Source organism: Rhinolophus hipposideros (assembly GCF_964194185.1).
Source record: "Rhinolophus hipposideros genome assembly, chromosome: 20".
Lineage (NCBI taxonomy): Eukaryota > Metazoa > Chordata > Mammalia > Chiroptera > Rhinolophidae > Rhinolophus > Rhinolophus hipposideros.
The window spans coordinates 37154951-37181987 of NC_138066.1; the positions used below are offsets into that span (position 1 = coordinate 37154951).

Consider the following 27037-nt stretch of genomic DNA (forward strand, 5'->3'; position numbering starts at 1 on the left):
CAAGGCTCCCCACCCTTGTCTTTCCCCAGCGTTAACCAGTGGCCTGCATTCATCTCAGGATCCTCAGGCACATCCATGCCAGCAGCATCTGTGACTACTGTAGACGCCCCTCTGGTCCCTTCTCAGAAACCCATGTGAATCCAGTTCTCAATATATCCCTCCAGCAATATTGTCTCCTCCTCTTCCCAGACACATTCCTGCCCCGTTCTTACTCAGGTTCCCTTTCTCACATACACCAACCTATTATGATGTCCCCCTCAAGACATTCCAGTACCTATCAGGATTCCCCCATGGACACATCCAGCCACCCCCCTTATCCTTGGTGCCTCCCTCCACCCCGCGACCCACAAAGTGCAACCCTCCCCACGATTTCCCCTGACGTCTTAGGCTTCCCCTCCGCCCGCCCCTGCCAGGTAACACCAACCTTGCTCTCCTTTAGAGGTCCCCTCTCCCCCACTCTCTCCACACCTGTTTCTCGTCTGTCCCCCAAGTACCCCTTGGGTCCCTTTCCTTTCCCCAGGGCTTTCTCACCTTTACCCAAAGCAAAGCGTCTGGGCTTCCCGGGCCTAGGGGCCCAGTTTTATTAAAAAGACCCCCGGACCGTCCTCGGTCCAGAAAGCTCAGCGAGCTTTCAAACAGCGCAGTCGCAGTTTTAATTTATCTGTAATTCCCGCACTTTTTCGTTGCCACGGAAACCGGCCGCGGCGGCTGAATTTGAGCCACTCAGAATGCGAGAACAAAACGAGTTACGGAAGGGCGGAGCAGAAAGAGCCGAGAGTCTCTCAGGGATCCCGATTGGTCGTCTATTCTTCCCCCTGAGTTACGTAATTAGAACGAGACGGAAGAAAAGGAATTCTCCCCGAGTTTTCTATTAGACTCTCGCCCCGTCACCACTACGCTTCCGGTGGCGGCTTATTATGTCACAGAAATTGCTGTACCAGTGTAGGAACCACTGAGAACCCAATATGAGCACAAGATAGTGCCTACAACACTTGCCAGAAGAGGCCCCTTTCCCTCACCCTTTCTGCTGCAGTGGAAGTCTCCAGTTTAAGTAAATAAAAGGATTGTTTTACTTGGCAAAAACTACCATTTCCAGCATGCATTGCGGATCAAAAGGCCTTCGTCACAGTGTTCCTTGGAAACTGATGGGAGAGGAGCTTCCCACACCGGCAGGGGGCACGATTCTAGCGGCGATCCAGTTGATAGGCTGTAAAGCTTCGCACGCTTATACACGTCAACAGATATGGACTGGAGTGTTATGTTTTCGTATCATGAGAGCGGAGAATAAGCTAAAGAACCTACAAGTCCTAGGAAGACTACAATTCCCACCCAGCCCCGGGAGTCTCGGGTAAATAGTCCTCTAAGGTCAGTGACCTAAGGCAACGCAGTGGGCACCAAATTTACCTGGGAAAGGGAAGTCGGCCCCCGCCCACGGGGCCGCACTTGTAGTTCCGCCCCTCGGCCCCAATGTTTGTTATTGTTGTGCAGTTCAGGCGGTGTTGCCCCGCCCCCACAAATGTATTCTCGGCCAATCAACAGGATGGTAGTTTTGAGGGACAAGTGGTAAGAGCCAATCATTTAGTCGGAAATTCACAGGGCCAGGGACTAGGCCCTGTCTCTATCCGCCATGTTAGATTCACCCCGCAGGGATAGCAGCAGAGCTGGCAGCGAACGGTCTCTGCACTGACCTCCCGCAGGCGCCCCCCGTGGGCCGGGAAGCTGGTAAGAAAGCCGCTGCGGTCACCTCGGGGTGGGGTCACGTCGCACTGAGAGGATTTGGGGAAGCTCAAGGGAGGAATTCTCCAAAGAGGGACGACTTTTTCCGTATCTGGGGGCAGTCGATCTTTTCAGTGACCGGATAGGAGAGCCGTTCGTGTTCTGTGGGACAGAAAGGGGCAGATGCCACCGGAGAGATGTGGGGTGGGTGGCTCAGCACGCCCGCTTCTGATGGAAGGCCGAGACTCCCCGGCACAAAGAGGGCCTAGGCAGAGAAAACAAGAGTCCTTAGGGGGTGGTGAAACTGTCTTGGGGACACGGAGTGCTAGGAAACGATAAGTGGAAGACTAGGAGGAAGTCTGCAAGGAAAAAGAAAAGTGACACTACCTACACAGCCTCCTCAGCCCATCCGCCTCTGCTTTTTGAGAACCTCATAGGGAAGTCTCTGTGGTCAGGGTGCTCTGGAGTTAAGACATCGTTTTTCCTTTTTGTCAAACACCCAGCTTTCAGGTGACACATTTTAATGGGATAATTTGTAGATGCTTCTGGGGCAGACAGGAATCAAAGCTCAGGTTCCCAGGTCTGCTTCATTAAAGAGATTTTTGGTATCCCGAAAAAATCAACATAGAGGAAAAGCTGACTTGTGCCAAGGAAAGGTGAGTCAGTGGCATGAACTTATAATAATGCCAGTTATGAAAGCCAAAGGCCTAGGTCCCATCTTCCTGACTATAGTGGCTTTAAAGCAGCAGGGACAGATAGGCCGATCCATAGCTTTGGTGTTTCCACAAGTTCCAGATTAATACTCCTGCTGAAAGAATTTCCACGTATAAGCCAAACGGAAATAGGCAGTTCTTTATGAAGAGCTGGATGTGATCCAGCCGAGCTAGCCTCCCCCACTTCCTGTTTTCTCATCAGCGGACCAGCTGGATGAGCTCCAAAGTATCTAAACTAATTTCCAGTTGTGTAATTTGAGAAAAGGGGAGGAAGATTAGTTTCCTTCTGGACTCCCAAAAGTGTGGAAGTGTGTTTCTCTGAAGTTGAAAAGTGAGACTGTCTCAGTGTAACCACTTTGGCAGACTGAGTCAGTCACTTCATTTCCTTGATTTTGCCCAAGATTCTGTGGAGTTGACAGGAATTCTGTCCACGTTTTCAGGACCCCAACCAAGAATTGCATTCCGTATGAATGAATATTAGATAATCAGCAGGATTGGTGCTAGAAACCAGTATTATTTTGGTGGTGAACTTGGCTCTAGATGGAGGCAAAGAATGGGAAAAAATGGGGGATAATTATCCCCCAAGTTCTTTGATTTTAAAAAAGATTCTCAGACATTCAAGGTCCTTTTAATGACAGTGTCAGTTGTACTGTTTTACAGGGCAGTGCATTATACTGTGGAAAACAAAACTATTTTAAGTTCTAAAGACTGACTTATTATAATAGTAATTTTCATGTTTGAGTAACATTGTAAAAGAACTTGCACACACATATTTATTTGATCCTTATGATAAAATTGTGAGATGGTGAAAGCAGAGATAGTGGACCTATTTTACAGATTAAGAAACTAAAGCTCAGAGGTTAAATGACTTGGTCAGGTATGTGGCTAGTAATGTGCCAGAGCTGTGTCTGGAACTAAACTTTTTCCAGCCTTTGTGTTTCCATTCCCAGTACACTAAACTCCTGGCACTTAATCTTGTTCATCTGTCTCCTGTGCCTGGATCAGAATCTGGTCCTTGTAACTGCTTATTAAAGATTTGTCAATGAATATGTTTAAAAGCTGACATTTTTCATTACAACTTATGTTTAGATTTAATTGAACTGTTTTTTTCATAAGTAAACAAAATAATTAAATAAAAATTGACCAGAATGGACATTCAGTTAAGGAATTGTTAACTTTTTAGGCATGATAATGGCATCGTGGTATGTTTTTAAAAATTACTATCTTTTAAAGATACATAGCTAATTGTTTCATGGATGAAATGATAGCTGGCTGTCTGACAGCTTGCCTTTTTTTATTGTAATCCAGTAGGAAAAGGATATTGCTATAACAAGATTAGTCCTGAGTTGATGTTATTTAATAGAAGATAGCTGATGGGTCCATAGAGGTTTATTAAATATCAATCTCTTGCATAGGTTTAAATTTTCCCATAATTATCATTTTTTAAAAACTAGATTAGTGTAGTTTGGGTAAAACATGAATTGATTACAGTCAGTCCACATGGTGGGGGAGGTAGGTATGCAGGGGTATAGATGAAGTGAGGGTAAGTCGAGTTGATCGTTGTGATTAGGTGTTCATTACTCTCCACTTTTATGTATGTTTGAAGATTAAAGTTCTCCATAAAAGAAAAAAGTAGACTACCAAAAACAGATGAACCTGGATGAAGGGTGTTGAATGCTACCTACCCCAGTGTAGTTTCCTGGGTAGTGTTTTAGCCTCTAAATTATTAAAATTGATCTAGTAGAGAACCTGGGTCGCTCAATTTGGGAAAAAGCTGCTTTTTCAAGAAAAATGTAGAATGTTGCTTTCAAGTTATAAAAATTAAATTCCCTGAGGCCAGAGACCTAATCTGACTTATTTATCTGGTATCCTGCTACTAGTAGATAGTATGTATGTGTTAGTTAACCAATCACTATAAAGTTTCAGAAAATCCTAAAGGATTTTATAAATGTTAGATGATTTCTGTGGGCGTGGCCAAAATTTACATTCTCTCAGCAAACATTTAACCTTGAGATTAGTTTTAAATCACCCACTCGATTGTAAGTAGAAGAGCAGAGACATTGTCTTATTCACTGCTGTCACCTCCTAGCCCACCCAGCCCAGCCTGTATTAGGTCCTCACAAGTATTTGTTGAATATGTTTATGCAATTTACATGCAACCCTTTCTAATGTGTTTTCTCTCTCTCACCCACCCTCTCAACTCTAGCCCCACAGCATGGAACCACAGGTTACTCTAAATGTGACTTTTAAAAATGAAACTCAAAGCTTTCTGGTTTCTGATCCAGAAAATACAACTTGGGCTGATGTGGAAGCTATGGTGAGTGTGAACTTTGTTTCTCCATCTTTTAACTATAGATTTTTCCCCCCCAAGGTAGCTATTTTTAGCAGTGTTGTTTCATAGCTGCAAAGTCTGTCGTAATTACCATTTCTGGGCCTTTTGGAAAATTATGTTTGACAAGGGTTAAGTATTCATAAAGAAAATGTGCCCTCGTATAGAGAACAAATAAATTCCGTTTGAGAGTTTAGAAGGGAAAGGTAAAGTTATTTTTTTAAGTTAGATAGGACTTAGAAAACCTATTAATTTTAGAAACAGTCTGAGGAATGAATTGGTGCAGGCCCCACCCGACCAGGCCCCAGAGGAATGTTCTCTTGCCTGAGAGCAAATATATTACTGTGGTTGGTAAACCACCAAGGGTATATATAACTTGTGTTTTGCAAGAACTAATCAATTGCTTTTATTGCTGGGTCAGAAGCTGAGTATCTCAAAGTTGAGCAAAACAAAACTCCTACAAATGCTTAGACAGCAGCTCATTTATTCCCTTTTTTAAAATTTTTTTGGTTTGCCCTTTGCACTCTTGTTTGGTTTGCAGTAGTGAATGTTTTACTTCCTGTATCACTGTTTATCTAACAAAAACCCTTTGGTAAAAATTTTTTATCTGGTTATGTGCTGTGGTAACGAAAAGGTAAAAGAAATGGTGGAGAGACTGCAAAAGGTTGTCTGATGTACTCTTCTGTCTTCCAGCAAATACTTTTTTATACTGTCCTACACAGATGATTATCCAGAAAGTTGGATCTTGTTTGTCAAATGATCTGAAAATCAAACAGTTATCTTTTTTCCTAATAGTTAAATGAGCTGACAGCTTGCCTTTTTTCTTTATTGTAAATTTTAAATTATGAAAGTGTAATAACGTGTGCCCATTATAAGTGAAATAATCCAAACATATAAAGAAAAAGTTAATACTCCTCCACAGCCCCCTCTCACCATCCACTATTCCCACCTCTCTGGGGTAACCAATGTTAACAACCTTGTATGCACTTACCCATATTTTCTATGTTCATACAGATACTCATACTACAAACATTATTCTGCAGCTTGCTTTTTTACCCAACAATATATTATAGTAGACATAGTTCTCAATGGACAGATAAAGATCCAAGCTCATTCTTTTTAAAGCTATAGATTGTCCATAGTATTATTGGTATTGTTGTACTATAATTTAACCATACTTCATTACAAGATTGTTTCTAGTTTTTTTAATTGAGGTATAATTGACATATTAGTTTCAGGTGTACAACATAATGATTCTGTATTTATATGTATTGTGAGATGATTACCAGGATAAGTCTAGTTAACATCCATTGCAACATATAGTTACAATTTTCTTTCTTGAGAACTTTTAAGATCTCCTCCCTTAGTAACTTTCAAATATACAATACAGTATTATTAACTAGAGTCACCATGCTATTTGTTACATCCCCAGGACTTACTAATTTTATAACTGGAAGTTTGTACCTTTTGACCTTTACCCATTTCATCCACTTACCAGGCCCTGCCTCTGGCAACCACCAATGTGTTCTCTGTATCTGAGTTCATTGTTTGTTTTTAAGATTCCGTGTATAAGTGAAATCATATGATATTTGTCTTTCTCTGTCTGACTTACTTCACTTAGCATGATGCCCTCAAGGTCAAAAGGTTGTTTTGTTTTGTTTTGTTTTAACTGCTATAAGAAACTACAGGGGATAGCTCTTTGTATATACAACTTATGCACTGTTCTCTATAGGATAGAGTTTCCCAAAGTGAGATTAATGGGTCACAAGACATGTGATTTTAAATTTTAATGAATACTGCCAGGTGCTTTGCTGATTGTAGAATCTCACAGAAATATATGTGACAGTACCCTAAACTTTTGACAACATGGGATATTATGGCTTTAATATATATTTTTTGGCCATTCTGTTGAGATAACATCTCATTGCTTTAATTTGCATTGTTCTGATTACCATTAAGGTTGAACATCTTTTTCATGTTTGTTAGGCATATCTGATTTCTTCTATGAAATTTCTGTACATTTTTGCCGACTTTTATCTGGGTTAATCCTATGTTAGTTTTGCAGATTATATATTATCTTTGTATATTATAGATATTAACTCTGTGTCTATTATGATTTGCAAATATTCCAGTCCATTGTTTGCCTTTTGCCTTTGTTTATGGTGTTTTTACCATATACAATGTTTAATTTTTATGTAGTAAAATGTGCCCATCCTATATTTTATGACTTACAGGTTTCTGTTACAAACTACCTTTTTTTGGTATCTTGATCATATAGTGTATACATTTCACTTGCAGGTAAAAGTTTCATTTGATCTGAACACTATTCAAATAAAATACCTGGATGAGGAAAATGAAGAGGTAAAGTATATTATGGTAGCTTTGAGCAGGTATCCAGAACAGGGATCTTATATCTCAAGACTGGTGTGGGACTCAAAAAGTTCAGGACGGTATTTATCTCATTTGTGTAGTGGTTTAAATGTATTTGATACTTACGAGTTCTAAGCTGAATTGTGGCATCTGAGATGGAGTTGAGAAATAGGGAAGCAACATTGAAGAAGAAAATCAGAGATAACTTTCAAAAATCTATAGTGATTTTAAGTTAAAATATATCACAAGCTGCCATTTAGTTTATAATAAAAATAATGGCAAAACCTATCGAGTGGTTACAATGTGCTTGTCTAGTAATACTACTATGTGTTAGGTACACTGTTATCATCTCTGTTTACCCATAAGGTAATTGAGGCACAGAGAGGTTAAGTAACTTGCCCAAAGTCACAAAAGCTTGGATGTAGGGGTTCATTCCATACCCTCTGGCTCCAGAGCCCAGGCTTTTAACCACTATATTATGCTGCTGCTTAATGTACCTGAAATAGAGGAGGATGCAGTTGTTAAGCAATAACATTTTGTAATTATTAGTTACAACTAGTCCATGATACTAGAAAAGCTGAACCCCTGACCTGAGGTTTTAATATGTCCTGTGAACTGGTTTTAGTAACAGAAATGCTCAATTGATGAGAGGTTTATACTTCACTGTTGCTTTTTTCCTTTTACAGGTATCCATCAACAGTCAAGGTAAATTAAAAGCCTTAATCTGTTCTTGGGCGTATGCATTTCCATTTACACTGAATCTTGTTACAGTATTCATTTTTAGAGTAGAATTTGGTATACAATAAATTGACATTGTACTCACTCATCCATGGGTATTAGTTACGTAGCAGATATTTATTTTCTAGCAGTTTTTTGTATATAGGTCGGTGCCTTAGAGTAGAGCCTAAGGACAGCTCTAGTGGGAGGTTCTCTTATATTTAAGATGCTAATCTTCTGGAAATATGCCTCCCAGTTCAACTTGTTCCCCTGGTGTTGCATTTCTCTCTGACTTGGTATATGTTAATGTCAGTTTATCAACAAACGGTATTCTAGGAGTTACATGTTTATAAAACAGGTGGTTTGTTCAGAGGTTGGAGTGCATTTTCCCACAGGAACAATGTTACATTTGAAGTTTAGGTTCCCAGGCTAGCCCTCCAAAGCTTATTTTAACCAGCTGAAATGATAGTGTTAACACTACCCCCTGACCCCCTTGAGTCTTGAGCTTCACTAAACCTACTGGGAAGGAGCTGGCTAGGTTTTGTAACTGGAAAAATCCAGTAGCACAGAGAGAGGGATTTGGGGAGAACTAACCTGCAAGTAGCTTCTATTTGCAATGGGATGAGAAGGGAGTTTGTTAGCAAAAAGGTAGTAGCTCTTTAGCTATAAAGACTGTAAGCTAAGAATTCTTAAAAGTAAGGATTGGTTATGTTTAATAGAATCTTTTAGGCTAGTGAAAAAGTATCACTGTGTTATTTGTTTTTTCAGGAGAATATGAAGAAGCACTTAAGGTAATGGTTATTGCATCTTATTTTCAAATAAACATTGACTGAAACTTGAACGTGAATTCCATTAGCCATGGGGAAAAACTAATGAATATAAACATAGCAAAACTTATTTTTAGGGAAACTACGATGAGTAGGGCATACCACTCAGCAAAAGGCAGCTCCTAATATAAAAGGTTTTTTTTTAGTTATTCCGTCTCATTGCTGGTCTTGGTGCCACCATCCTAGCATTTAAAAATACAAACAACTCCCTGGAATGATGCTTTCTGGTTGACATCTGTCATCTTCTTTACCTTGTTTCTTATAGAATGTTACAGTATAATGTGGGAGAATTTAAGGTGCAAAACATCCAGTTACAAACAATCTCGTTTTGTCAGTGGTGAATTAGAGCATTCCTCAGCATTCTTCAAGGTCACTTCTTTAAGATGTACCATCTGTCCTTTCATTATCATCTTTGTAATTAAGGTTTTTTGTTGAAGTTAGACAATCCCTTATGAACTTCTAGTCTAAGACTAAGCTATTTTCCAAAATCACTTTTGGTCTAGGGAGGGCAAGGCAGGATTTCTTTTTCTTTTTAAAGATTTTATTGGGGAAGGGGAACAGGACTTTATTGGGGAACAGTGTGTACTTCCAGAACTTTTTTCCCAAGTCAAGTTGTTGTCCTTTCAATCTTAGTTGTGGAGGGTGACGTTCAGCTTCAAGTTGTTGTCCTTTTAGTCCTAGTTGTGGAGGGTGCAGCCCACCCCCAGGTCCAGTTGCTGTTGCTAGTTGCAGAGGGTGCAGCCCACCATCCCTTGTGGGACTCCAGGAGTTGAACCGGCAAACTTGTGGTTGAGAACCCACTGGCCCATGTGGGAATCGAACCGGCAGCCTTCAGAGTTAGGAGCACGGAGCTCCAACCGCCTGAACCACCGAGCCGGCCCAGGATTTTTTTTTTAATTGGGAGCTAGAATTATCCTTTTTGGTTTCTGGTCAAAATTGCTATTCTGGGTAACACTGGTTTCAACAGTTTAGCCAATGTCTTCTTGGTTTTTACTCAGAAATCTTTATTTACCTGCTAGTCTCTTGGTTTTGGATATTCAGGCCCTTCCCTGAATTCTTAGTTGAGATATCCATCTCTGTTACCATCTTTCCCCGAAAATAAGATCTAGCTGGACCATTAGCTGTAATGTGGAGCAAAAATTAATATAAAACCTGGTTTTAATATAATGTATAATGTATAATGTATAATGTATAATATATTAGACCCAGGTGTAGTATAATATAATGTAATATAATATACTTTTTAATTATAATATTAATTTTTGCTCCAAAAGACGCATCAGAGCTGATGGTCCAGCTAGGTCTTATTTTCGGGGAAACACGGTAATAATTTCTCATCTGCCCCAATTTCATGTGGTATTCCTCTTTCCTTTTTGGTTTTAAACTGTTCTGACATGCTGTCCTCCCACACCCCTTCACTCTTGTCTAACTCTTCCTGGCTTTTCTCTTTCCCTATTTTCAGAAGCTACAGTAGTTTCACTGAAAAAGTCTTCTAAAATCTTCAGAATTCTCTACCTTTCATACAGTCACTTTTAGTTTACCTATTCAGTCAGAAATCTTGGACCTTGCGAGTCTAGAGTTTGTAGAAGCCTGTTTGCTCCATGAAGCAAGACTTTTTGTGTATTATATATAACACTATTTACTATTTAAGATCCTATGTTTATATTTGGAAACATTCCATAATAGTCATTTCTTGAGCAATTTTTTCCATAGTCTCTACCACACATTTTACTAAAAGCTTCTTGATTTATGGTCTAGAGTAGGGGTTGGCAAACTATAGCCAGTGGGCTAGCCATATATTTTTATAAATAAAATTTGTTTGGAATGCAGCCATGCCCATTCATTCTGTATTGTCCCTGGCTGCTTTTGTGTTACAATAGCTGAGTGGAGTAGTTTGGGTTTTTTTGTTTTTTTAATTGGGGAATATTGGGGAACAATGTGTTTCTCCAGGGCCCATCAGCTCCAAGTCGTTGTCCTTCAATCTAGTTATGGAGGGCACAGCTCAGTTCTAAGTCCAGTCGCCGATTTCAATGTTAGTTGCAGGGGGCACAGCCCACCATCGGATGGGGAATTGAACCGGCAACCTGTTTTTACGAGTTTGCGCTCTAACCACCTGAGCCATCCAGCAGCTCAGCGGCAGCTTGTTGCCTTCAATCTAGTTGTGGAGGGCACAGCTCACTGGCCCATGTGGGAATCTAACCGGCAACCCTGTTGTTCAGAGCTTGTGCTGTAACCAACTGAGCCATCCAGCCACCTAGAGTTTAGTAGTTTTGAAAGAAACTATATGGCCTGCAAGCCTGAAATATTTATATGGCCCTTTAAAAAGTTTACTGATCACTGATCTAAATAATATCTTTCAAACTTATTGGCCATGGATGCTATTTTAAAATGGAATCTTAAGAATAGTCTTGTCACTGGGTGACAAGTGCGGGAAGCAAGAACCCCATGGACTTGACCCTAATCTCTTAGATACTAGAGAACCTTCATTGAACCACCAATGCTCCTTGAAGTAGAATTTTCAAAATAGGATTTTTAAGAAGATGCTCTTCAAAAAGAGGTGATCGCTTAAGCATGCTTTCCAAAATACTATTCTTAGTGGGAAAATAAATGCTCAATTATAGGATATAGCTTTAAGTTTCTTGGGTTCTGATAGGCTGGGATTGACTTTTTTGAAAAGTTGAGATTAAAATCCATAACTGAAGTCCTACATAAAAACCAGTTAAACAGAAAAGTAGTAACCCAGTTAATGAAAACATCTCACTTAATAAAGTACTGCACTAAAAACCTAGTTTTGTGTTTTTAATAACAAAATTATTCCTAATTAACATTCTTGGCAAAGAAACAGGAAGCTGAGTATTAACACGTCATTTGATTTAATAAAACAAACATTTTCCAGCATAATTCACCACACCTCTTTGAATTTTCACTTGGGAAAGGAGAATCACGATATGTTTTTATTTCATAACGTATGCTGTCAGATGGCAGTCAAGCAGGGAAACCAACTGCAGATGCAAGTCCATGAAGGCTACCATGTTTTTGATGAAGCCCCACCCCCAGCTGTAGCAGAAAAACAACTAGTTGCCAGGGCGGGGAAGAAGCCACTTGCACATTATTCTTCACTGGTGAGAATCTTGGGATCAGACATGAAGACCCCAGAGGAGCCTGCAGCACAGGTATGAAAGAAATGGACCTGTCTCTAGAATTTTTCTAATCATGTCTCATCATCTCTGGTGTATGTAAGATTTGAGTTCTTCATTAGAGATTGGGAGTTATGGTGACCATCTCTGTCTGACTTTTTGAAACTGGTAACAGTAGTAGTACTGTAGAGAGCAAATAGGGTGACACAGAGACTTTGTTTTCCTTTAAGTAGAAATAGAAGTAACCTCCAAGATCTTGGATTGTGTTTTCTTGCAGCAGTTTCCACTTGCTCCATGTGACACAGACCAACCTCAAGACAAGCCCCCAGACTGGTTCACGAGCTACCTGGAGACAGTGAGTGTTCTCTCTGGCTTGAGTTTTAGCAGCAATATGTGGAATGTGGTAGAAATAGAAAGCCAAACTCAGATGGCTGCTGCCTCTGAGAGCTAATAATTTCCAAACTGGACAGTTCTAGTCAATAAAGCTCCTAACTTGTGCAATGCTGTACCAGAAAAAGGAGAAGTTTAATTCTAAGGATGTATGTAAGGGAAAGGGACAAATCTCTATGCTTGAGAAGGAAAAGTTGGAGATTTATTTATCTAAAGGATTTCTTGACATTTTTTGAACCCGTTTAGCTATGGAAGAAATAGACCTTCTTTTGCTATGTTTCTGTCCACTTTTTTAATAGCTATTAACTCCTGTTCTTATATCAGAGATGATGAGGTTTCAGGTCTATTTGATATCTTCGTGCTTTTTCCAGTATTGGAACTAAGGGATTTTTCCCCCCATCTTCTGCTCTGTATTCTAGTTCAGAGAGCAAGTGGTTAAAGAAACGGTTGAGAAGCTTGAACAGAAATTACACGAGAAGCTTGTCCTCCAGAACCCATCCTTGGGTTCTTGTCCCTCAGAAGTCTCAATGCCTATATCAGAGGAAACACTGTTTTTGCCAGAAAACCAGTTCAACTGGCATATTGCTTGCAGCAGCTGCCAAAGGAGGATCTTTGGTGTGCGCTACCAGTGCAGGTAAGCAGTAGCGGTGGTGAATAACTCTTGGTAGACCTTAGAACAGGCCTTCTGGCATTCAGGGTCGGTAAAGGGAAATTGGGTGTACTCTATCTCTGAGCATCAGATAAAACAGCTCTGGATTGGAAACAAGCTATTCTTCACCCACAACAAAAAAACCATTTGAAAAAAAATAACTATTTGAAAGGTAACTATTCAGATTGTTGTGTTCAGATACACATTTGAATTAACAGAGCCAGACAAAATTATGTCCCCCAAAACAAAATTAGATCACTGTCGTGTCCCGTGCGACAAGGGTTGTGGGGAGCGAGGAGGGCAGCGCAGGGTTAAGAAAAGACAGTAGCCATGAATAGAGTGTAAGCCGGTCCAAGGGACCTGCAGCCTCAAGGACTGGGTGCCTAATTGGGCCTATGCATTAGCTTTTATTAGTTAGGTGGGGAAGTAAAGGAGATAAAGCTTGTCAATCTCAAGATCTGTGAATCCTATACATTATAATAGGAAACTGATTCAAGCCAATCACCCTTGCCTGCAGGCAGCTGAACTTTGAGTCTCAGGATGTGTGTACTTCCCCAAGGGACAAAACCTATATGCATATGAATAGACAGAAAGCACATCATTGAATCACTTCCCTTGCAGGTTTTGGGAAGGAATGCAGCCACTGAGGCAGAGGCTTTCCTTAGCCTGGGGAAGATGGGGGGCTGTGCCCGCCTCGCTGAACCCTGTGGGTTCTCCTGTTGGTCCCCACTCGACTGCGCCTGGCTTGAGTTGTCCCCCCACCCCCTGTGGGGAATCTTACTCGTCATTGGCTGACCAGCCATCTTTTTGGGGCCAAACAGGGAGGCATAAGGTGCAAACACAAAGGTGAAGCAAAGTCCCTGAAAGGATCCGTGTCACAGACTCTCCTTTCTTTAGGGGCAGGTACATGGAGACAGATGGCTAGGCTGCTGCGTGGCAACAGATCACCAAAAATTGTCTCCCCGTTGTTCCAAATGCTTTCATATTTTGTTTCCTCCCATCGATTGTCCTTTGAAATAGATATAGGTTAAATATTTATTGTCCTCATTTTATTAATGAGGAAGATTGAGACATGGCATAGTTGGGTGGCATGCTGAGATGGGCATCTAGCTGGTAATAGAGCAGATATGGAAGCCTGGTCTCATATCTCCCTCAGGAACTTCTCACTGTGCCCTTTTCCCCATAGCCTCTGCCCATCCTACAATATCTGTGAAGATTGTGAATCAAGACCATATGCCCACGACTCCAACCATGTCCTGCTAAAGTTGCGGAGACCTGTTGAGGGTTCCTCTGAACCATTCTCTCACTCAAGGCTTTCTACTCCTCGTCTTCCTGCTGCTCTGGAACAAGCCAGGTAAACCATGTGTACATAGGATGCTTGTTCTTGATTGGCTTCTTGCTTCTGGTGACAGACTGTGAATCACAAAACTACAAATAGTCTCCTTAGTTCCTGTTCATTTCTAATTGATACGCAGTGATGGCGACACTTATTTAAAGTTAATGAAATGGAAATGAGAACTATAGGAAGAGGTTAAGAAACTAAACAGCAAGCTCACATGATGAGACTACAAGTGGCTCAAAATAGCTTCAAGATTATATGTGAGGTTTGTTTTTAAGACTCGCTTGTTATCTCTCAGGCTCCAGAAACAGGTTGACAAGAACTTTCTTAAAGCAGAAAAGCAAAGGTTGCGAGCTGAGAAGAAACAGCGTAAAGCAGAGGTCAAGGAACTTAAAAAGCAGCTTAAACTCCACAGGAAGATTCATCTATGGAATTCGATCCATGGACTCCAGAGCCCCAAGTCTCCTTTGGGCCGACCCGAGAGCCTGCTGCAGGCTAACACCCTGATGTAAGCCCAGGGCAAGGGTGGGAGCCACACTTGAAGTCCAGCCCTGTAAGACTGGACCTTCAGTCAACTTCTATCTTACTTACTGGCAGCCCCCTAAACCCCAACCCTTAAAACTTCCTGTTCTCTGATCCTAGCATTTTTAATGAGTGGTTAAGTAGTTGTTTTTGACACTTGCTCTGTTGCCTTCTTCAGAAAGATAGGTTCGGAACTGGCTGGTTCAGAACTGGCTGGTGTGACCTCTCTTCACTGGAGGCAGTCTGGATTTGAAGCAAAAGGAGCAAATATTTTAATAGCCTGACTCTCTAGTAGTTTTATTTATGGACCTTGTATTTGTCCCCACCATAGCTTTTAAGCTCAGGTGTCAGATCTGTCCTCTGTTTTTTTAAAAGTTATTAGTATTACTTTTAAGGCAGATGCGTTACACATCCTCAAGAGTCACAGTCAGCTTCTTGAACCAGTGTTGGATATTCAGAAGCCATCACATCCAACAGCAAGTGACTGAGTATCTGAATTTCTGTTCAGGCTCCCTTTGCAGCCCTGTGCCCCAGTTATGCCAACCCTCAGTGCAGCATTTGTGGATGAGAATTTGCCTGATGGGACTCACCTTCAGCCAGGAACCAAGTTTATCAAACACTGGAGGATGAAAAACACGGGAAATGTAAAGTGGAGTACAGACACAAAGGTATTTTTCCCACAAAAATGTGAAGATGAAATGATTTGAAGTGACAGAATGTTCAGCTGACAAGCTTTTTTTCTGTTGCCACTGTTCTTTTTAGCTCAAGTTCATGTGGGGAAACCTAACTTTGGCTTCTACAGAAAAGAAGGATGTTTTGGTTCCCTGCCTGAAGGCCGGCCATGTGGGAATTGTGTCTGTGGAGTTCATTGCCCCAGCCCTGGAGGGAACATACACTTCCCATTGGCGTCTTTCTCACAAAGGCCAGCAGTTTGGGCCTCGGGTCTGGTGCAGTATCATAGTGGACCCTTTCCCCTCCACGGAGAGCTCTGATAACATTGAAAGGGGTATGATCAGCTCAAGCAAAACTGGTGATCTCACCTGCGAGCAAGAGGTGAGCATTTGAAGGGGTGACCAGAACTAAAAGAGCCCGCTCACAAATGGTCGTTCTTTCAGAAATCTGGAATGGCTAGCTTCTCCTCCTCCCCCCAAAACATGGATATGCTTACATTAGGCCTACTCGTCGGGGGCTTTATTTGCGTGTCCTTAGGATCTGGTGCCGGCATCCCTCAGTGCTTGTATGTCTCTCCGTTACGGTGCCTGACCAGCCTCTTTGCTGCACTAGGGAAAGCAGGGCTGCCTTGCTGGCTTGTGGAACTGCTGGACCTGTGGCTTTGCTGCTTAACATTCATCTCTCCTGAGTGTCCCTTGTGTGTGTTCTCAAAGTACTAATAAAGTCTTGCCCTGGTTGTTACGTGGTGCACTGTTTTTTTGTTTTTGTTCAGGCAACTTCCCTGTATTGTGCACTTTTTTAAGAGTGTTTACTATTTAAATTCTGTTACCCAGGGTTAATGTCCTGGTTTTGACTATTGTTAGTATGGTTAATCTGAGTTGTCATTGTTGGATGCTAGGTGAAGGTGGTGATAAGTGAACTCTGTATTATTTTTGCAACTTTCCTGTAAGTCTAAAACTATATGGGAACAAAATGTTTTAAAACATGTAGAGGTGCAGCAGTGTTTTGTTGTTAGGGAGGCAATGTCAGCTTGCCTTTTTGAGTTCTGTTAAGGGCCTAAAATTTGTTCCCATGGTTTGTCTCTGTAGGAAGCTTTTCTTCTGGCTAAAGAAGAAATTCAGCTTGGTGAAGAAACTGAGCAGTCAGAAGGGACAGGAACCTGCATCCCACAGAAGACAAAAAATGTTGCCAGCGAGAGGGAGCTCTACATCCCATCTGTGGACCTTCTGACTGCCCAGGTGGAAGATTGAGCGCTTTGAGGGGAAGGGACAGAAAGCAGTGGGGAAAGAGTGCTGACCTTGTTGAAGAGAAGGTGGTGTAGCCACAGATGGTGCCCAGAAAGTTAGCAACAATGCCCACTTTGAATCAGTCAGATGCATTGCATGGCAAGGAGATCTGTGGAAGCAATTTCTAAACTAGGTGTTTCCTCTTTGAATTGAGAATCTTGTGCTTCGCCACAACTTCCTTTAGTTGCCTCTTCATTTCTGCCCACAGGCTCACCTTTCCCCCACTGCATTTTCTCTTTCCTGCCATTTAGTTATTTGAATGTCTAGTTCCCACTTAACTCTTCTTGTTTTCACTTGAGTGAGGTGAGTCATGAATTTGAACAGAGTTGAATCTAGGATGGTGTGGAGCTCAATGGCCTTCAAGTCCCATCAAGACAAAGTATGGCTCCAGTGTGGACTGCAGGTAGCCTAACACTGCCATTTGTTTTTTTCTCCCAGGATCTGCTGTCCTTTGAGCTGTTGGATATAAACATTGTCCAAGAGTTGGAGAGAGTGCCCCACAACACCCCTGTGGGTAAGACTGTCCCTCAGTTCACCTTGTTTATTTTCTTAATAGGCACAGAAGCACTACAACCTAGATTCTAGATTTTATTCTGAGAAAGTAGGTGGCAAGAATTTCTCCCAGGATGTGTTACTAAAATTACACCCATGGATCCATTTTTCTCCTTTTCCCTGTCAGGCAACAGTAAAGTTTGTGTAAGGCCTCTCCCCTGTAAAAGGACCCTGTTCCCCATTTTCCTCTAGCTATTGTGTTCTTTTGTTCCTTTACTTTCATAGTTCTGTCTTGGCCATGGCCTTCCAAGCCAAACAACTATTTATGATCCTTTCTGCATTGATTGGTCTGTCTGAGATACTTGCACACCTAATAGTCTGCAGAAATTCTTTACAACAGGCCTTGAAGCATACCCAGGTTTACTTTAGCCCTGCAGGAGGCAAGAAGCTGGTGAGCTGCTGCTTCTGGACACTGACTGTTGACGATGTGATGCTTTCTCTTGGTTGATGGTTCTCCTGTCTTTATTCTCCAGATATGACTCCCTGCATGTCTCCTCTGCCACATGACAGTCCTTTAATAGAGAAGCCAGGCTTGGGGCAGATACAGGAAGAGAGTGAAGGGGCGGGATTTAAAGCACTTCCTGGTAAGGGGTTAAATATTTGTAAAGTATTTGCGCCCTCTTGCATAGCACACCCTGTTTTTTCACACATACCCCCCTACTAACCTGACCTTAGCGTGTGAATGGGTTTTCTGTAGCATCTCATGTTTGCAAGTCTCCTCCCCTTCACATGGCACAGATCACAGCTATTTCATGGCATAGCATCAGCATGGGTGCATGACTGCAGAAAGCTCCTCAACACTTTAAACACCAAGTGCAGACAAGGTCTGTGTCTTTCAGATTCCACAGTGTCAGTAAAGAGGAAGGCTGACAATCTCGCTTCCATGGAGGAGTCAGAAGATGACCTGAGTGGGACCCAGTTTGTGTGTGAGACTGTAATCCGATCCCTTACCTTGGATGCCGCCCCTGACCACAACCCGCCTTGCAGACAGAAGTCACTGCTCAGTGAGTGTCCCTGAATTGCCCCTCCTAGCAGGGTGGTGCCTGAATTGTGACTGTCAGACCTGAGGAGGTAGAATGCTCTTCACTGACAGTGGAGGTAGGGTGAGCTTTGTTAGAATTCAGATCATAGTTTCTTTAGATTCCACATACTGTACCTGGCTGTTTTAATGATAGCATCAGGAGCAAAGCAGCCACCATAACTAATTTCTGCACTTTCTCGGGCAGAATTACAGCTGCAGACCACACAGGAACAGCAGCCAGTTGTGCTGCCTAGAGCCTTCCTGTAAGTTGACAGAGCTCCTGAGCAGAAACCGCCCCCGTGGTGGCTGAGTTGTCTCCTTTCTCCAAGGGCAACAGGCCAGGAAATAGTGGGCAGAAGGAGGACTACCAGACTAAGTTTCTCAGGGTTCAATTCTGCTGTAATAAATTCCTTTCTAACAGAAATTTCTAGATACCAGATAGGTAGGACCAATACTGTGTATTTCAAGAACTATCCAAAAACTCAATTTTCAAGTTCATCAGAATAATACAGGAAATCTCTTGTTTATTGTAATGAAGTTTGACCTATACCTTTAAATGTGATTTGTCTCACTTTTGTTTAAAATACACATTTGCCCCCCACACACTTATGTATAAATGCATAACAAAAAACCCTGGAAGGACTTAACACCAAAATGTTCACAGTAGTTATTTCTAGGGTTATAGGTACTTCTTTTTCCCTCAGCCATCCATGTTTTGCCAATTTTCTACCATGATTGCTCGTTACTTTAAAGAGGAGTAAAGTAGGCATACAGTCCTACAATATTCACCACCTAACAGTTTCTCTTTTTATAGCACTGTAAGCTAGAAGATCAGTTTTGCTTTGCCCCCCATCTCATTATGTTAACCATAACGTGAAGAAAAAAAGGGATGGGGCCTCCTTGTTTTAAGATTCACTGTGTTTTCTCAAAAGCCTGGATGTTTCTGCCTACCCTATTTTTGTGAGCTTCGGTTCTGTCCAGCTTTGCATTAGGCTTCAGACGTAGAATGTGGCCATGACTGTGGTTCCAGCAGCAGCCCCTCCCCTCTGATTCGTCCCTCTCCTCTGACTTGTGTAATTGTAGCTTATGACCCACAAGGCTTCACTAGATAAGGGTAGCACCAGGACCTCCTTTTCACTTATACCTTAAAATTGGTTGCTTTCATCCTTTAGTGAAATTTGCCTCACCTGGAGAGGGACCACTTGGAGACGAGAGGGAGGAGATTGTCCATATTGCTGAGAAAGAAGCTGTCATGGAGGAGGAGGAGGAAGAGGAGGAGGATGAACTCGAAGATGAAGTTCAGAGTCAGTCCTCTGCTTCCTCAGAGGATTACATCATCATCCTGCCTGAGTGCTTTGACACCAGCCGCCCCCTGGCGGACTCCATGTACAGCTCCGCACTCTCACAGCCAGGCCTGGAGCGAGGGGCTGAAGGCGAGCCTAGGGTTGAGGCTGGGCAGGAACCAGTCGAGGTGGAGAGACCCCCTGGAGGGGAGAACCAGCCGCAGGGGCACAGCATCAATGACATCCTCATGACCTCACAGACTCTGGACACAGTGCCCCTAACCCCAGAGGTGGTGGGGCCTCCACCTCAGCTGCCCAGGTACCATCCACACCCCCCTCGGCTGGGCTGTTCTTCAGAGGTGGAATAAAGAGAGGAATCAACTTGATCTCAAAACCTGTTTTTTTTGTCAGCATTGGGAGAGACTATTTCCCATAGTAAAGTTTGAATTTAGATGAATAAAAGTTTTACTTCCAGTATTTGTGGATTCTGGATTCAAAACAATACTTGTTTTAGTTAACCTTAATTATCTGAGTGTCATCTACTTATGTTTTGATCGTAGAGAGCCAATTTGTAAATAACAAGCATCCCTGGACCTTCCCTCCTTGTTCTGTTGATTCATGGGCAAAGGCAGCAGAAACTCGTTTTTGTATTACCGCAAAGAAAGTATAACTAGGAAGTTTAATCTGTTATGGAGGAAGTATACTATAAAACCAGGTAGAAGTTATTTTTCATTCTCTACTGGATCTGTCTGTCATTGCTCTCTCATAGCACGGAAAATGGTGAAACCTTGACTAAACCATTCTCCCAGGGAGCTAGATATTTCCCTTTATCAGCACCACTTAATGTAGGGGGAAGTGACTAGATGGAAGCCAGTGTTTCTAGCTTGACTGTGGCTGAAGAGGAAAACCAGAAGGAGAATGAGCCCTTCTTACCTGATCCCTAATTTCAGACATGTGATCTGGATCAGAAATGTGACGCCTCTGTAGAGAATTTGGCACTGCTGTGCTGTGTTCACTGTTTCCTCACCGTTACCACGGGTGCCTTTTCAACTTACTTTCAATATTGTGTCTTTCTGAAGGAGCCCTCCTTGTGCCCAGCGTCATGGCTCCCCAGAAGTGGATTTACCAGTTACCATACCAGAAGTGTCTTCAGTCCCTGATCAGATCAGAGGAGGTAATGACCAGCCTGAGCTTTCTCTCTTTGTATGCTCCCTTTTCATGGAAACCAGGTATAAAATAGGCGCTCTATCTTTGTGGTTCTTGGCATCTTTTAGAAACTTGCCCTTTCATTCTTTCTGTTCTCCTCCCCCATAGCCTTTTTTATTTTTCTACTCTCTAGCTTAATGTTTATTTAAATGAGAACTCACAGAGGTCGGCATTGTGCTGTAGTGGAAAGAACACAGGCTTCGGAGCCAAACCAGTCTAGGGGCTAGCCCCAGCTCCACGTGTCCTCACTGTGACCTTGCAGTGGTTCAGCAGGTGAATAGCACCTTGAAGTTGTCAGTAGACCCTCAAAGTCCACTCTTCCTCAAAAACAAAACCTAAAAGTACTTTAATAAATCAGTATGATAGGATTATAGAATTAATTTTCCAGGTTCAATCAACAGTCACCTGGCATTGCATTCTGGACAGGTTTCCTTATCATTGAAAGCACCTGAAAATTTTCCCAAATGAAAAAACAAACAAAGCTTAAATACTGTGATCAGATTACCACCTGCCTCAAAAAACAGCCTTGTTGTGAGGTAGGAAACACAGCGCTTACGGATGCTGCATCTAACCAACAGCTCTTTTGCTTTTAGAGCCCAGAGGCTCATCAGGACTTGTGAACAGCAGACAGAAGAGTTACGACCACTCAAGGTAACTGCACCTTGTGCAACCTCTTCTTCAGAAGCGAGAGTCATTCTAGTGTTGCTTCTGCTTAGACAAGCCTCTCAGAGCATGTGCCACCCCAGAGAGCAGGGGAGAGCCATCATTCCTTACTCTTTCTTCTCCTCGAACTCATGAGCAACACCAAACGGCTAAAGTTGATGTTTTAAGAGTGTTCACATTCCAGACCAGCAAGAAGTGCCCTTAAATTCAGCTCACCCTTCGTACCAGAGGAGAAGGCAGGAAGGTCAAGCCCACTCTGCATCTTAGTCACTTTTAGACACACCTGCCTCTGCTCTCAGAGCACTGCCACGGTGGGCTCCTGGTAGCGTCCAGAAAAATCTCATTTCCTTTGGGAGATGTTTCCTCTGAGATGATAATTGAGTAGACAGACTACCAATGCCCCACTGTGCCTTTGACCACATTAATTTTCAGCTGGGACTGAAAGCTGGCATGCTCACCAGAGTGGCATGTTTTCTGCAGTGCCCATATCTTAACAGCAGTAGAGCTGGGCCCTCCATCAAACCCTAGCTATAAAACTGATACGCAAACAATTCCATTCTCTTTTTACATCTGAGTTTTTTCTCAAGGAAATCTTGTTTTCTTTCAAGGATTAGAGCCTAGACCATCTTACAGGAAGATAATGGTGTGTGTTTCTTCAGGGAGATCATTTGGTTTTCCTCTGCAGGCACCACCACCACCATGGGAGCAGCATTGCTGGAGGACTGGTAAAGGGGGCTTTGTCTGTTGCTGCCTCTGCATACAAGGCCTTGTTTGCTGGGCCACCAATCACTGCACAGGTCAGTGCATGTTTTATTTTCCAGAACCAAATCCAAGTCATCAGTGAAAATGACGACATATGCCTGGGATGGAGAGTAGCATGGCATTGTAGAAATACTCCTTTCTACAGTTTTAGTCTTTGGTTAACACACAACGCCACCACTTTCTAGCTGTATGACTTTGGCCAAGTTTCTTAAGCGAGGAAAGGAAAAAGACCTAATGTTTATTGAGGACCTACTATGTGTGGGAGCTCTTCCAGGTGCCAACACTACCAGATGAGTAGGACACCAGTCTTTGCCCATAGACAGTGGGAAACGACAGACATTTACAGTCGAGTATAAGATACTGGTTGGTATCTAATAAGATACTGTTCTCGAAAGATAGAACACCTCACCCTGGTGTGGGCCCCTAAGTGGGGCCAGGGAAAGCTTCCTGGTAGGTGATACCTGAACTGAGTTCTAAAGGACAAAATAACTGCCAGGAAAGAGGGATAAAAAGGACATTGTAGACAACGTAGCCAGTAAAAGGACTTGGAAATATAAGTCTGGAAGGTGAATTTGGTTTGAGAAAAGGAAGAAGAGAAAAGACCTTAACTATGTAAGTGGGATGCTATGTTAGTGGTTTGGATTTTATTTTATTTTATTCGAAGGCTAGTGGGAGGAGCCTTTGAAGGGATTTAGGGAAGTAATTAACATGATCAGAATTGTTTGTAGTAAGATCACTAGAGTAGAGGCTGGTAGAGCTGACAAATCCATTTGAGAATCCATGTGTAGGTAGAAAAGAAGGGTAGAAGAGAACTTGGAGACCGTGATTAAATGGCTAAAAATAAGTCAAGGATAAATCCTGGTTTTGGCTTAGGCAGTCAGCAGTCCATTCATTAAAAGAACATGCAGGTAGAAGGATATATTTGGGCAAAAGGAGAAGAAAATTAAATCAGTTTTACGTAGTGTTGGAGTTGAGGTACAGCCAGGTAAAGTTATCCAGAGTATAGCTGGATATGTAGTACACCTGGGTCATGGGAGAGATTTGGCCTGGAGATAAACTGATAAACACACTTGTATATGGGTGATGTGCCCGGAGCCATGTGATTCGATGAGATTTTCCAGAAAGAATGGGTAAAGCAAGAAGCAGCCTTTAAGGATCATGGAAAAGAGGGCCTTGAAAAGAGACTGAGAACTTGGAGACACATGAGGAGAGTTCTTGCTGGAGCTTAGGGAAGGGAGTTTCAATGAGGAGGACATGGCAACAGCGCCAGAGGCCGCGGAGAAATGTGAACGGGTGGAGAGGACTTTGAGAGTGCCAGTATGCCTCACTTTCAGCTAGCTGGTTTATAGAGGGGGAAAGAGAAAGCTAGGCTGCGTATGAGGTGTGATCAAACAATATGGTGAATGTTTAAATTTTTAAAAATGTATTACAGTAAGACACGTTACACATTAATCCCCCTCAAAATACTGCCCCTCGCTTCAAACACCCTTATCCCATCGTTCTTGCCACTTTCTGAAGCAGTTCTGGAAGTCCTCTTTCATGAGTGTCTTTAATTGTGCTGTCATTGCTGCCTTGATGTCCTGAATCATTTTGACTATGGAAAAGAGCCAGATCCAGTGAATAAGGTGGACGAGGCCACACCATAGTGTTTTTATTTGACAGAAATTGCGATATACCAGAAGCCATGTGTGACACAAGAGCGTTGTTGTGATGGAGGATGATTTATGACACAATTTAAAACACACCTTCTCTCAAATGTAGTTCACACCTGACTGACTGCACCGAACAAGCTGAAACTTGTCACACACTGTTACTAAGGTTCAACGCACAGCTTCCTGTATTGAAGACCCCTTCCTTCCTGTTGGGTGGCACTGGGCAGCAGCATTCATCTTATTTGTTGATCACAATGAGAAAGGTTCCGTGTCACACATTGCTTCTTGTCCAGCAATTTCTGTCAAATAAAAACATCACAGTGTGTCCTCATCCACCTTATTCATTGGATCTGGCACCGTGTGACTTCTGGCTCTTCCGCAAAGTCCAAATTACCATGAAAGGTAAACGTTTAGACTCGATTCAGGACATTGAAGCAGCCACAACAGCACAACTAAAGACACAAAAGAGGACTTCCAGAACTGCTTCAGAAAGTGGCAAGGACTATAGGCTAAGTGTGTTTGGAGAGGGAGTATTCTGAGGGGGATTAATGGCAATGTGTCTTCCACCGTAATACTTTTTTTTTTTTATTTAAACATTCACCATACTTTGTGATCACACTTCGTAGACAGAGGGCAACATTTTTAAAGATGGGTGAGCCAGTAGCGAAGGTTAACAGTCAAGATGAAAGGATAATTAATAGAAAAAGATTTCTGAGGTGGTGTAATGAGATACAAAGCAAAGTATGTGTGGAAGGGATTAACATGGAAAGAAGGATGGGTAATTTATTCTGAAATAAGAGGTAAGAAGGGAACAGTGGAATTAGGTGTAGAGGGAAGTGCCAGAGATTGTGCTCAACACATTTACATACTTTCTCATCTTCATCCTCTCATCAATCCTGCAAAATAGGAGGTATTCTGTTATCTCCGTTTTCATAAATAAGGGAATTGATAACACAGTTGGTAAGTAAATGGTAAGAGTTAGGGTACTGCAAGTGTTACGAGGATTTAGGAAGGTTATATGTCCACCACAGGGCTTGGCCCAAAGAAAGACAAATGAATGTCAGTTCCCTCTTACCTGGATTACTTCTATTCTTAAAAAAATAAAAGCCAAGGAAGGTCACCCAGAATATAATTTTGCAAGCAGTTTTTTGGTCCAGCTCTTTTGAATACCTGACTAAATTTCCAATAGTAACTTCCAGTCTCTTCCCTTATACCATCATCACGATTTGCTTTATTTAAGGGTTTCCAGAGCTTGTTTTCATCTTTTCTTTCATCTGGCTAAAGGATACTCTGAAAGCCCCCTTTGAAGCTCCCTCCTAATTCTAAGGACAGTTCACTACTTGCCAGGTTTCGGGTACAAACCATACCTCATCCAAAACAGCCTTCCCCATCATTCTTCCCCCCTCAAATGACCCATTACTATCAGGTGGACAGCAGTGCCATACCCTTGCATGTAACTACCTAATATTTTGAATAAATCTGGAAGGATAAGTATGACTTACAAGATAAACACGTAAATTATTCAAAAAATGTTACTCTGCTTTTCTTGACTACACAGCCAATAGTTTCCGAAGATCAGACAGCAGCCCTGATGGCCCATCTCTTTGAAATGGGATTCTGTGACAGGCAGCTGAACCTGAGACTGCTGAAGAAATACAATTACAACATCCTGCAGGTTGTCACAGAACTCCTTCAGGTCAACAACAACGACTGGTACAGCCAGCGCTATTGAGGAGTGACCATGTATTAAATAACTTTGCCTGCTGCTCGGAGATGATCTTTATTCTGTCATTGGGGTGCAGGGTAGAAGCCCTTGTTTATTTTTTAATCTGATGAATCTATATAGAGCCCATCACTGAATTATCAAGACGATACCTGTATTACAGTATTTTTTGGAGCAAATCAGAGACCAGAACGTAAGTTTTCACTTTAGACATTGAATGAATAGTAGGAAGACAGCTTTTCAATTTTTTTGGATAAAACTCCTTTCTCCATTTTAGTGCATTGGAGTATAACTTGAACTTTCTATAGACTCGTTTTCCTTTCCGCTTGTATTGAAGTTGAGTATTTTTCTTGGTTAATGTGGATGTTTTTATGGGGTTATGTGTTGTCAGTTTTTTAAAGAAATTAACCCTGAAAGTTGTTTTGAAGAATTAACTCTCATTCTTTGATGCCCATTGATGCATTTAAGAATATCTACCTTCTGAGTCTCTCCACTTCAGTGAAAGAAGGGGGGAGTGTGCTAATTAAACCACCCACAGTAGTGGCATTGAGCAGTGTCTGTTGTAGTAATTTTGCATACATTTTTCTTTTTAAGGGAAAAAATTTGGGTAGTGTAAGATATTTTGCTAATCTTACAGAGAAAGAAAAAAACAAAGGAAAAAGCAAATTTAACAGTTACCTTTTTTCTTATGTCAGGACAGATCTTATTTACAGTAAAGTGGGGGGAAATAGAAACGTGACAAGTGAAAGGCAGGCTTCTGTGTTAATGTCAGAAAAGCTCAGGGGTGGGCAAACGAGTGTGCATGAGGCATAGGAAATCGTGATGACTTCCTGAATGTTTGAAATCTGTTCAAGGCTCTCTAGCCCTGGAGTCTAGAACAGGAAGAAGCTGGTGTTTTGCAAAACTTAGATGGGGGCAAACACTGAAAAGTTTTGGTTTAACCCCAGGATGAGCTTGCTTCCAGGGGAGCAGGTCCTCACTCTGTTTACAGAAGGGAGTCTTGGGTACAGTTGGTGAAGGAAGAGATTACAAAAAACACTAGAGGGTATGTTCATGAAAATGACTTCCAGAAAAAGAAGAATCTGACCCCCAGCCCAAAGGGGGAAGGATAGTAAAATAGTATTATTTAACCTGGTTGGTATTTATAATGAATGAATTTAATTAATCATTAGCCATAATGTTTATTTACAGTATAACACTCGAATGCTATTAAATAAGCCAGGATTCAGACTGCAAGCCAACCAGGCTGTTCATTATTTAAAACGTTTTTATCTGGGCTTCTGGGTAGAGGTTGAGCGGCAGGATGAGTGTAATTAATTGGGTTGATGTGAGGCGGGACCTGTCTTGACCATCTGAGTTGTAAGGGTCCAGGAAGGCCCTGGAGTCCGGTCATCCGTGTCATTGTACTTGTGCATAACCGCTGAAAGAATGGTGAAATAAAGGTTCTTTGAAACGCCTACCTGGATTGGCTGGTCCTTGCGGAAGCAGTGTCCAGGGCCTGGGTGACC

General features: G+C 42.1%; 1 protein-coding gene across 4 annotated transcripts; it reads left to right on the top strand.

The window, feature by feature from the left end:
• The first annotated feature begins 1256 nt into the window (after positions 1-1256).
• NBR1 (NBR1 autophagy cargo receptor) lies at positions 1257-26986 on the top strand. Of its 4 annotated transcripts, none has more exons than XM_081029054.1 (21): positions 1257-1365; positions 4636-4746; positions 7057-7119; positions 7815-7833; positions 8614-8636; positions 11651-11845; positions 12087-12164; positions 12619-12833; positions 14035-14202; positions 14486-14695; positions 15218-15377; positions 15472-15762; positions 16470-16619; positions 17106-17181; positions 17693-17803; positions 18059-18223; positions 19413-19842; positions 20603-20697; positions 21323-21380; positions 22078-22189; positions 25365-26986. In XM_081029054.1, the coding sequence occupies exons 2-21, from the start codon at positions 4645-4647 to the stop codon at positions 25536-25538; spliced, it is 2895 nt and encodes a 964-aa protein (XP_080885180.1). In that variant the 5' UTR covers positions 1257-1365; positions 4636-4644; the 3' UTR covers positions 25539-26986. The 4 variants fall into 4 exon arrangements, with proteins under 4 accessions (XP_080885180.1, XP_080885179.1, XP_080885181.1 ...); XM_081029053.1 differs by lacking the exon at positions 1257-1365 and adding an exon at positions 1601-1722; XM_081029055.1 differs by lacking the exon at positions 1257-1365 and adding an exon at positions 1601-1722 and having other exon boundaries at positions 12090-12164.
• The last annotated feature ends 51 nt before the right edge of the window (positions 26987-27037 follow it).

Excerpts from the sequence above, each read along its gene's own strand:
- NBR1 (XM_081029054.1), top strand. The coding sequence starts at position 4,645 with ATGGAACCACAGGTTACTCTAAATGTGACTTTTAAAAATGAAACTCAA. Across the intron at positions 8,637-11,650 it reads AATATGAAGAAGCACTTAAG|ATGGCAGTCAAGCAGGGAAA; the intron begins GTAATGGTTATT and ends GTATGCTGTCAG. Across the intron at positions 15,378-15,471 it reads AGTGGAGTACAGACACAAAG|CTCAAGTTCATGTGGGGAAA; the intron begins GTATTTTTCCCA and ends TGTTCTTTTTAG.